The sequence below is a fragment of the Phascolarctos cinereus genome, unplaced genomic scaffold (assembly GCF_003287225.1).
Source record: "Phascolarctos cinereus isolate Bilbo 61053 unplaced genomic scaffold, phaCin_HiC Scaffold_9;HRSCAF=440, whole genome shotgun sequence".
NCBI classification, from domain to species: Eukaryota; Metazoa; Chordata; class Mammalia; order Diprotodontia; family Phascolarctidae; genus Phascolarctos; species Phascolarctos cinereus.
The window spans coordinates 224188097-224200798 of record NW_027556402.1 but is presented as its reverse complement, the minus strand read 5'-3'; the positions used below and the strand labels follow the sequence as shown (position 1 = coordinate 224200798).

The 12702-nt window shown below is 37.7% G+C and overlaps 1 protein-coding gene across 1 annotated transcript in view; it reads right to left on the bottom strand.

The window, feature by feature from the left end:
- Positions 1-12702, bottom strand: part of ANO3 (anoctamin 3) — a 310714-nt gene that overhangs the window by 35787 nt on the left and 262225 nt on the right. Inside the window, exons 16-17 of the mRNA XM_020977793.1 lie at positions 12027-12167; positions 10896-11060 (exon numbers count right to left, since the gene is read on the bottom strand). Coding sequence (XP_020833452.1) covers positions 10896-11060; positions 12027-12167 — 306 coding nt within the window. The remainder of the gene's footprint in view (positions 1-10895; positions 11061-12026; positions 12168-12702) is intronic.

Genomic DNA, 12702 nt, shown 5'->3' with positions numbered 1-12702 from the left:
GAAGTCATCTCTCCTTTCACCGATCTTAATATTGTGTAGTCTATAATTTTTTAAAAGCAAAACTGAAGGCTTCCAACATGATATGCTATGGGAAGATAAGAGTAAGAGCCACATACACTAAGAAGACATGGATGGATTGACATCTGATCCCTTGAAAGGCATATCAATATTTTGGATCTTTGGGTCCTTGGTCTAAAACTAGAAGGGGCCTTACCTTATTTTACAGGTGAAGAAACTGAGGCCCAATGAAGTTAAATTATTTTCCCAGGTCAATACAGAGAGTAAGTAGCAGAGACAGAACTGGAACTTGGGTTATCTGACCCCAAGGCCAGAGTTATTTCATCTACCACACTGGCTCCATCTGTGAGGGTCCATTGAACTATCGACATATTAAGTAACATTTGTAAAATTCTTAGCACCGGGCTTGGCACATAGCATGCTCTTAATACATGCTGGTCTTTTCCCTTCCTTCCTCCCCTTAGTATATTCTACTAAATTACATTCATCTACGCACATTTCTTATCACCACTACTGAGCAACTGGATCTTTCAAGACAAAGTCAAGGGTCTTAATTCACCTTTGTATGTTCTCAACATAAGAGGCAGGGGGCATGTGATTTTTATTTCCCTACATGTATGTGCCCCCCCAACATCCTCTGAGCAATATTCACTTTTACTTCTTTTGAGATCTAATTTTCTATCACTCACAATCACACAACACCACCAGTAGAATACTGGTACTAAAAACGATGGTCTTCATTTCAGGGAGAAGCCGAGGGTCATTGAGAAAGCTTTGTAATTTTCTAAAGACAATACTATTGTCTTGTTTACAGATCAGACTAATCCACTGGCCAGTCCTTTGACTTGATGAGATACCTTGCCATTTGATAAGAATGTTTTTGAGATTTTCCCATAAATCCTCTATAAAAAATCCACCCACTTTTTTGGAGGGCTTCTTATAGTTCTTTTAAGATCTTAAGTATGCCAAAATAATACTCAAGTGCTCCATTTCATATTTCTTATTTTTGCTAGATGACTGGTTCACTCCGTTCCTGCTCATGTGAATCTTCAATAAAAATCTTTGGTGCTGTTTCTTAAATGCAAGTCAGACATGAGTGAAAAAGCAGTTTCAGATGCTTACTATGTCATGTACAGTACCTAACTCACAGAGTTGTTGTGAAGCTTAAAGGAGGTTGGTTATATAAAGCATTTTGATAACTTTAAAGTGCTAGGCAAATGGCAGTTATTTTAAGAACTGATTTCTTGCCCTGTATAATCTATGGATAATTAACAGCTTCGCTATCAAGTTGACAATCCCTGCCATTCCAATGACATTCAAATTTTAGGGAACATTTATATAAAAAACAGCTAATACAAGTTGTTTTGGGGGGACAAATTATTGTTATTGTTATCATTAGTTTGGTGAGAGATTTCACCTACAAATTAAGGGATAGAGACTAGACCTAAAATTTTAGTAATAGAAAGAATTTTTAGGACAGCTAAGTGATATAGTAGATAGAACTCTGAGCCTGGAGTAAGGAAGACCTGAGTTCAAATTCAATATCAAACACTTACTAACTGTGTGACCCTGAGCAAGTCACCTAACCCTGTTTGCTTCAGTTTCTTCATCTATGAAATGAATTGGAGAAGGAAACGGCAAACCTCTCCAGTATCTTTACCGAGCAAACCCCAAATGCAGTCATGAATAGTCAAATACGGCTGAAATGACTCAACAACAGGAAACTTTTGGGTTAGGCAACTCCTTCCCTCTATCTATGTCTTGCCTTTCTTTTCTCATTACAGTTTTGATTGACACCCCGTGTGCTTACCACAGCACCTGGGACATAGTTAATACTTGCTAAATGCTCACTGCCTTCTTTAGCATGATCTGTCTTACAGAGTTGCCTAGAAGACTGAGATATTAAGTGAACTGTCCATGGTCATAAAATCAGTATGTATCAGAGACAGGACCTGAACCCAGGTTTTCCTGGTTCTTTGTAAACTGGTTTACTGTTTACTGGTACTCTGTAAACAAATGTAAACAAACAAATAAACGATGAGCAAGTATGTATTCTCCACCAACCAGGGCTCCTCTCGCTCATCACATGCATAAATGGTTACATAAGAAAGTCATGATTATTATCTTTTACATCCACATTACGTACCTCACAAAATGATTCCTAAGGCCCCCACCACTCAGGTACGAGCAGGATGTGACTTGGAGTTATTCTCAGAGGAAAGGTCAAGCATAATGCTCATTCCATGATGTATCTACACATCTTGGTCACCCTCAATGCACTCCTATGCCTCCCAGGGCTAACATTCAAGGTTCTAAGGTATGTTCCAGCTTGAATTTTGCTTGTTGTAAGTCTTTATGTACTTTCTAGCCGTGACATTCTATGTCCTAAGGTCTCTCAAAGCTATAATATTCCACATTCTTTGTCCCAATGTTCTTCCAACTCTGCTATTCGATATAGTAAGGTATGTGTCAGTCCTGACATTCTATGCTCCAAGGCCTTTCTGGCTCTAGCATTCTGTTCTATCACTTCTTTTAGCCATGAGATGTTCCTTCCAATTGAAATTCCACATTCTAATGTACCTCTCCAATCTGATATTCTACATCTAAGACCCCTAAATCTCTGACACCCAATGTCCCAAGAGTTCTTTTAAGCTCATGCTCATTCTTTGTGCTCTGGCTCTTTAAAGCTCAATCATTCTTATATTAAATCAACACAAAAGCAAAACACTTAGTGAACCCCACAACTTTAAAGACAGAAGAATTTCATTTCATTTGGCTGCTTTTCATTTCCTTTGAAATGGGACAGTATCCCTTAGATGGATGCAGCTGGGCAGAAGCTTCTACTTGCACTGTATTTTAACATCATTAATGAGCTTTAACATTCAGTTAATTAGCAAAGAGACATGTAAGGGCTGGCAGGAAGGCCACCACCACCAATCTTACAAGAGTGTTGTCCACTTTTTATGAAACTTTAAAAGACATTTTGAAAGCCATTGTCTGATACCTAATAATGCTCTTCACTTTAGAGAGCAGGCTGTGAGGGGACCCCAAGTATGACTACCTTTTTCATAAAGATATTTAGGGGGAGATATAGCATAGCTTAATTACTAATGTGCCCAATATTTATCAAGCAAACCTAGTTCTCTTTTTCTCAAGTGGGCACCAGTCTTAAATGTCAATATAGGTTACAGGGTGGGTATCCTGCAGCCTCGAGGCCACATGTAGCCCTCTAGGTCCTCAAGTGTGGCTCTTTGCCTGAATCCAAACAGGGCTGCACTTGAGGACCTAAAGGGCTACATGTGGTCTCAAGGCTTCAGGTTCCCCACCTCTGGTAGGACTTAGAACTCGCCTCCATCTTAGATTGGCATTGAGTCCAACCCATTTATTTCAGAGAGGAAGAAACTGAGGCACAAAGCAGTCTTAAGTGACTTGCTAAAGATTTTCATTTGAAAAAGGGTATAGTGTCAAATCTTAATCATTTACATATGAGAGCATCTAGATTAAAAAGTCCTGAATCAAAGAGCAAGGGACTCAGAGTTAGACGATCTGAGCTGAAATCTTGGCACTACATTTACATACCTAAGTGACCTTGGGTAAGTCCCTTAACTTCTCTGAGACTTTGTTCTCTGTAAAATGAGGTGTTTGGATTATATGACCTAGATGATCCCTTACAACTTTTAATGCTACTCTCCTAAATGTGTCAATTTTAAGGGACATTGCTTTCACTCTTCTCCTCTATTGAGTCTTTTACTGTAAAAGACAATGGAATCAGTCAAGAGACATTTATTAAGTTCCTACCATGTGTCAGGCACTAGAGAGACAGAGAAAGGCAAAGACAGTCCAGCTTTCAAGGAGCTCACAGTATAATGGGGGAAACAACATGTTAACATCTAGGCATAAACAAGCTAAATATAGGATAAAGTGGAAATAATAAACAGAGGGAAAGCTCTAGGATTAAGGGGATCAGGAAGAGTCCCATAAAAGGCAGAATTTTGTCTGGGACTTGAAAGAGGTCAGGGGAGCAGAGACAGAGAGAGAAAATTCCAGGCATGAGGAATGGCCAGTGAAAATGTCCAGAGCTGGGAAATGGAGTGGCTAATTCAAGAAAGGGCTCAAGGTACAAGAAGACTAAGAAGGAAGGAAGATGTAGATCATGAAGGGCTTTAAGAGCCACAGAGGATTTTATATTGGATCCTAGATTTGATATAGAGCCACTAAAGTTTATTGAGTAGAGAGGGTAACATGGTCTGACCTATACTTTAATTTTTAAAATAAATGAGTGAGGCATTTATGAAGTACTCACTATGTCATAGCATTGTGATTCAAATACTGGAGATATAAACAGAAAAGTAAGACAGTCCTTGCTCTCAGGAAGCTCACATTTTTTACTCCCCCTTTTTAAACATTCATTTTTAGAAAACTTTTGAGTTCCAAATTCTCTCTCTCTCTCTCTCTCTCTCTCTCTCTCTCTCTCTCTCTCTCTCTCTTCTCTCTCTCTCTCTCTCTCTCCCCCCCTCTCTCTCCCCCCCTCTCTCTCTCTCTCTCTCTCTCTCTCTCTCTCTCTCTCTCTCTCTCTCTCTCTCTCCAGCCCCTCCTTCACTTACTGAAAGTCAAGCAACAAGATGACTTGTAATTGAGGAAGATCACTTTGACATTAAAGCATAGAGGATGGCTTGGAGTGGGGAAGAGGCTTGTGCTATACAGAACAGCCAGCATGTTATTGAAATAGTACAGGTATTAGGTGATGACAGCCAGCATAAGAGTGGTGACAGAATCAGAGCAAGGAAGGGGGCATATGCAAGAAATGTTACAAAAATGAAATTGAAAGAGCTAGGCAACTGGCTATGGGGAATGAGCAAAAGTGAAGTTTTGAGGATGACACCTAGGTTGTGAGCCTAGGTGACTGAGAGGATGGTGGTAATCCTCCCACAGTAATAGAAAGTTAGGAAGCAGTAAAGGATTGGAGGGAAAGATAATGAGTCTCTAAAACCTAGAGAGAAGACACTATTAAGGAGGAGAATGTAATCTACAATGTCAAAGATTGTAGAGAAGTCAAGAATGATGAGGATAGAGAAAAGGTCATTAGAATTGGCAGTTAAGATTTGATCATGAACAACTTTGGAGAGAATGGTTTTGGTTGGATGACGAAGCTGAAAGCCAGTTTGTAGAGAGTTAAGTAGAGAGGAGAGGAAAGGAAGTGAAGGCAAATATTGCAGGTAATCTTCTCAAGGAACTGAGCCATAAAAAGGAGGAGAGATGTAGCTATGAGAGATGGATGGTTCAGCTGAAGGTTTGAAGGATGATGGGAACGTAGGCAAATTTGTAGGTGATAGGAAAGCAGTCAGTAGATAGGGAGAGATTGGAGATAAATGAGAGAGTGGAAATGATACAGGGAGCAATCTGCTAGAGAAGATGGGATGGAATGGGATCACTTGTACATGTAGAAGAGTCCCCTTTGTAAGAAGAGCCATCTCACGTGAGAGAGAAGTAAAGGAGGAAATAGGAGCAGAAGATATCTGGGTGATGTGAGAGGGAAGGGGCAACAGAGAAGTTTTGGTGAATGGTCTCAAAAGAAATAGAAATTATGTGTGTATGTATGTATGCATGTATATACATATACATATATATATATACACATACATATACACATACATATATATGTATACACATACACCATACATTAATAGGACATAAGAAACAGCTGGAGAATACAAATGACCACACAGGGAGACTAGCAGTAATATCTCCACAATCCTCTGTTTAAAAAAAAAACAAACAACTGAGGCTCAATCATGGAAAATTGCTGAAAATGATTTTGACTATTAAAAATACCCCATTAAGACTATTGAGGCTTCATTTTATGACAGTGAGTAGAAAGCCTGGCCTTGGCATCAGGAATAACTGGGTCAAAGTTCCATCTCAAAAATATATTGGTCATGGGGCAGCTAGGTGGCACAGTGGATAGAGCACCAGCCCTGGAGTCAGGAGCACCTGAATTCAAATCTGGCCTCAGACATGTAACACTTGCTAGCTGTGTGACTCTAGGCAAGTCACTTAACCCCAATTGCCTCACCAAAAAACAGCAACAACAACAACAACAAAACATATTGGTTAGGTGAGTGAACAAGGTGTTTATCCTTTAAGAATTTTCTAAGACTAAGTTTTTGGGATGTCGCCAGTTTGCCTTGGTCGCTTCATTATCAGGGGTACCCTGGACAAATGAAATCACAGGGTCAGTCCTTACCAGGGCCATGACAAAACATTAACACTTTACAATCTATATTTTGCAATAAGCTCATTTATATTTGAAATTACTTTAAATAAAAAAAAAATATGTCTCACAACTAGATACTGTGAATGTCTGGAAGCATTTCCTTGATGACAACCCAAGAGAGTGCTGTTCAATGTTGTTTTGAGGATCTAATACATGTATAACGAGTAACAAACCTTAAGGTGCTACATAAAGGATAGCTATGATTATCATTTCAAGAAGGCCAACACTGGGTAACATGAAGAATATTAAACTGGGTATCAGAGCATGTGGTTCAAATCTAGTTCTGTCCAAATCTAGCTCTGAATTGAAGCTTAGCTTCTCTGGAACACAGTTTTCCTCATTTGTAAAATGGAGAGGCCTATTCAATGATCTGAATTTGTGATCTTAGGCAGAGGATCCTTTGGTCCTATACTACGTAAGTATAAAGTATTATAGAAATGTGTTATTCTTGTTGACAGGCATTGAGCATCCTACATATTACAGACTCAGGTCTTCCTGACTCTAAGTCCAGTGTGCTATGTATACACATGTAGGCATATATACAAATATATGCATACACACATCCAGATACATGTTTACGTACACACATATATACATATGTACTTATATATGTGTATGTATATAGGTACATATATATATATATATTTTATATACATAATAACAACAACTAGCATTCATATAGTGCCTATTATGTGCCAGGCTGGCAGTATACTAAGCTTTTTCTGCCAACCTTATGTCATTTGCTCCTCACAACAAGAGAGGGAGGTGTTATTATCCCCATTTTGTACTTGAGGAAACAGGCAAACAGAGGTTGAGTGTTGAGCACAATACACAAATATGCCTATACACATACATATAAATGTGAATACATGCATATATACATATACACCTATCATACATATATACATACATATGCACGTATATACATATACACTTATCCATACACACACTCATATACACACATATAAATATAAATATACACACACACACACACACACACACACACATATATATATTTCCATTTATAGATTGGGAAAATGAGACTTAGTGGGGTTACCTTACTTGTCTGTAGTGCTAGTATGGATCAAAGTAGGGTTTGAACCTAGGTCTCCTAAATTCAAATCCCATGTTCTTTTCATACTCCCATGTAACTACAGCCAAGTTTATATAACAGACTAAAATCCCCAAATGTTCATAAGAAATCACAAATTTTCTTCAGACTGTGATCCTCCAATTTATATGACTCAATTTTTTTACAATAGGCATATGTTTACTATAATATCAACATGCTTTTTTTTGTCTAATATATTGCAGTTTCACAGATATGTTGTTTTAGAGGGATGACAGAACAGGAAGATTTGAAATTACAACTGGAAAATCCATAGTCTATGTCACTATTATCATAAGTCCCAGACCTGAAGGGATCTTAGTGATCCTAGCACCCAACACCCTCCATTCTTAGATCGAAAAAGTGAGACCCAGAGAAAAATTGCCTGAAGTCATACAGGAAGTTAGCAACAAACTCAGAATTGTTGCCAGATCTTCTCATTTGTTCCATTATATCACAGAGCTTTTCGTTAAGGAAAAAGCAAACAAGGAAACAACCTTTTCAGTTTTTAGAGAGGTAAATAATTACCCCTTTGATTGAGGCAGTGCCAGAAGTAACACTAGGTCAGAATTCAAAGAGGCTTTGGAAAATGTAAACTACGTGCTATCTGAAGTGACAAAAGAAAAAGGGCTGTTCTGTTTTCAACATCCTTTCCAGATGTAATTGATACATCCCAATCTACGAGCCAAGAGTTCGCACTGAACATTCCAAGGGCTGTGACCTTGGACTCAAGACTTCTCTGGGCAAAGATTGCATTCAGTAGCATATAAATTAAACCACTTCCTAGAAAGGCAGCCTTGTGAAGCAGACAAAGCAATCCACCAGGATCCAGGATTTCAGAGACCCTCTGGTCCAAGGGTTCTTGACTTGAAATCTATGGATTCTTTAAAAAAAAATGGACAATTCTATTTTAACATGATTATTTTAACAGATTAGTTTCCCTTAAAACTTTATGTATTTTATTTTAGAACTTTAAAAACATTATACCTAGAAAAGCTCCATTATACCTAGAAAAGGCTTTACCATACTATGTTAGGGGTCCATGATACAAAAAGAGGTTAAGAACCTCTGCACACATTTGATTTGCTCATTTTACAGATGAGGAGACTCAGGTTAGGGAGTGATTAAATGATTTGGCTAAGGCCACACCGATGCTAAGCATTAAAGACAGACTGAAACCAGGTCCTCTGAGTTGAGGACTAGTGATTTCTCTAATAGACCATGTGCAAAAATGCTGTTTCAGTATTCTCATCTGTAAAATGGGAACAGCAGTATTATTATGATGCACATGACATTAAACAAGTCCATCTATTTTTGCCTCCAGTCTCATCTCACGTAATGCTCCATCTACAAGGTATATCAAGTCTTATGTCCTGGTGAACACAGGATTATACATTTAGATCTCAAAGGGACCTTGAGGACATCTAGTTCAACGCCTTCATTTGATAGATGAAAAAAACTGAGGCCCAGAGCCATTAAGGGACATACTTAAAATCATGATTTAATAAGTAATGGATGCTGGATTTGAATCCAGGTCCTCCGATTCCGAATCAGGTCTTGTTTCTACTGCCCCAGCCTCAGACACTTAACTGTGCAAGCCTGGGAAAGTAACTTAATTTCTCTCTGCATCAGTTTCCTCATCTGTAAAGTGGGAATAATAACACCTACCTCCCAGGGTTGTTATGAGCAGAAAATATCTGTAAAGTACTTTGAAAATCTTAAAATTCTCTATACCTATATGTATGTATGCATGTATATACAAACACACGCATACACATACATGCATACACACTAGCTAGTATACTAGCTAGTGTATACATGTGTTTGTGCATATATATTTGTAGCTAGTATACATGTGTGTAACACTACTATATATATATATATATATATATATATATATATATAAACACACACACACAAACACACACACACACAATTATTATAATGAAAGCAGGTTTGCTTATCCTGTAGGCATATCCTTGAACCTGCTTAATAATTATGGTGAAATCCCTCCTCTTCCCTGAGTAACCACATGTTCACTCTGCCTAACAAGCCTCCTTCCCTAGGCCTACCTTTTTCTCTCTTGATCTTTCAAGACTCAGTTCTAAGGTCACAAGACCTGCGAAACTATTCCTAATCCTGGCTATAGGTGCTTTTCCCTCAAATTACAATGACTTAATAGAGTACATGATGTAATTCCCCTTCTCCTTTTGACCCATCACTTAGTCAAATGTAAGCTCCTTGAGGGCAGGGATTGTGGGGATCTGGTTTCCTGAATCTTCAGCCCTGAGCACAGTGACTAGCACATAAGAAGTGAATAATTAAAATGATTAATAAATTAACATTAATAAACATTAACAAATTATTAATAAATATTAAGTGCTTATTATTAAGGATTTGCTGAATGGTTGAAGAATGTGGAAATTAGTAAATGTTCCTTACTATTCTCTGCCTCCCCCTCCTAATCTTTCCACTCCTATTATGATCTAGCCCTCAGTATGCAATATGATAATAATAACATAATGATAATAATAAGTAGTATGATAATCATCACCATCATAATGGCTAGCATGTATAGAGTATTTTTAAAATTTTGCAAAGTGTTTTATCCATATTATCTCATTTCACATACTTAATTGTATGTATTATTTATATACTCACCAATTGTTCAATTTTCTATGTGACTCACCTGTGATTTGTTAGATTCTAATCCCCTTAAAGAAAGAAGGGATATCTGTTTAAACCCGACAATAAAACTGAGTTTCCATTCATAGGGCCCTTCATGGTTTATACATACGTTATCTTTGCTCCTCATATTGACTGTAGATTTGGCATGATAAGCCCAAACTTTACAAATGAGAAACCTGAAACTCACAGGGGTTAAATGACTTACCCAAGGTCACATGGGGAGTAGGCAGAAGAGCAGGAAGCGTCATTCATCCACTAAGTCCACAGAACACAAGAATACAGAGTGTCTTAGGAGCATGGCGCTAAAGCCTGAATAACCTTATGGTCTACTATCTTGAACTCCCTCATTTTTAACACATGAGGAAACTGAAGCACAGAGCAGTCTGAAAGCGGGCTAATAATAGTAATGATGATGATATGATGATGATGATGATGATGATAAATACTAATAATAATATCAATAACTAACATTTATATGGCTCCTTAAGGTTTGCAAAGCACTTTACAAACATTATTTTATCCTCACAACAATGCTGGGAAGTAGGTGTTATTACTCTTCTCATTTTACAGCTGAGGAAATGGAGGCAGGCACTGGTAAATAACATGACCCTGGGTGACACAGCTAGTAAATAGGTGAGGGTAGATTTGAATTTGGAACTTCTCGACTTCACATCCAGCAGGAGGTTTTATTTGCTTCAAATGCTACAAGGCTCTAGTCTGGCTTTCGTGTGAATAAAACAAAAGTGAAGATAAGTTACAGCAATTCTTGTCTCCTTCAAACAAGGGGAAAAATTCTCAAACACTTACAACGTTCAGAAACATGATGATCACAAAATTGATGCAGACTCCGGTCCCCGAAGTGGCAAACTGCCAGTATTTTTTGACGAAATACCACTTGAAAGATGCAAAGTGCTCCATGGCCACCAGACGATAAACCACGACAGCAAAGACTGTGGTGAGCACCAAAGAAATCTGGATTGGGCGAGATGGGAAGGTGAAATCACTACCAAGCTTGCGCCTCACACACCAAGGGGGAGGAAGGAGATACAATATACTCTGTTCTTATCTCAAGTAACAGGCAATATTGCTAAACACTTCATACTTAAACTGAACCGTATGCAATCCATGCAATGTTTTAGAAAAAGAATCCATAAAAATCAATCAATTTAAACTGGTAGCCACCTAAAATTGCAACTATTGCTCTACTGTATTCCAACATAAATGTTTTCCTTTTATACTTTATGCATTGAAAAGCATTAATTTGAGAATCCACAGTCTTCATCAGACTGCCAAAGGATCCATGACACAAAGAAAGCTCAATACCCCTGTTCTCATGGAAGCAAGCATTCAGTAAGTGCCTACTATGTGCCAGGCACTTAACTAGGCTTTGGGGATTTAAACACAAAGAGTGAAACAAAATCTATTCTTGACGAGCTTACACTACAGCAAATCAAAGCTCTTTCATTTTTGTCTTTTTATTGTCAGTGCCTAATATGCTGTCCTGTACACTGCGGGTGCTTAGTAAATATTTTAAAAATGAATCATAGTGAAGGACTTTCTCTGTTCAAAGAACTACAGACTACAGGGTAACATCAGATACGTATTATCAGTAGAGATGTTGTATTTTAAGGAATTTCCATTTGTCTACCTTATCACACAACGGATGTCCCCAAAGAGGTCTTGATTCTAAGCAGTATAACTACCATCCTCAGAATAATTCTATGACTTTAATAAGTTTTTTTTATCCCCCTCCCTTGCTAATTCCCTAGTAACCTAATGTATATTTAATGAATACATTTATTGAATAAGATATTCAAGGTCTATAATCAGTTGCTCTCATAGAAATATTGCAATTCTTCCTGAATCTAGAATTCTCTCTCTTTTAGAATATCTCGTTTGGGAAAAGCCATGCACATTAATGTTCTGACATTACTCTACCATTAAGAATATTCCTAATATGGAGATCATAAGCCGAACAAGTTTATCCATGAAGGGCTGGTAAGGCTCAGGTTTTCCTGTGATGGGATTCACTCTTTCCACCTGAGCATACTTTCTTTCAAACTGGGGGCGAACATTTTCCTAGGAGAGAGATGGCAAGTTAATACATGAGAGCAAGCCATGAACTCTGTTAATATTTTCATAAAAGCCACCATTAAGAGCAAGCCAAGAGTTTTGCCTATTTAAAAATAAAACACCTATACCTTGGCAAGAAGAGTCACTGTTTTTCTCAACAACAATGATAATAGTAAGTACTAACATATTTATAAGTGCTTTATACATATTGCATATTATATCTTATTTGATACATCAAGCCTCTGAAGTAATACAATTATTATCCCCATTTAAATATGAGTAAACTAAGGATGAGAGTAGCAAAATGATTTGGCCAGGGTCACACAGCTAATAAATGTGCAATTAAGGATTTGAACTCAGGTGTTACTGACTCCAAGCCTCAGTATTCTATTGACCACAACACCTTTCTCTGAAAACAGCCTCAAGTTTTCAAGATACTTTTCATTTGTATAAACTTTTCATAAGTAAAAGTAACACTGGAAAAATACGCAGAATGTATTACGTTATTCTACCTGAAGATAAAATTGCCATCTATACCACA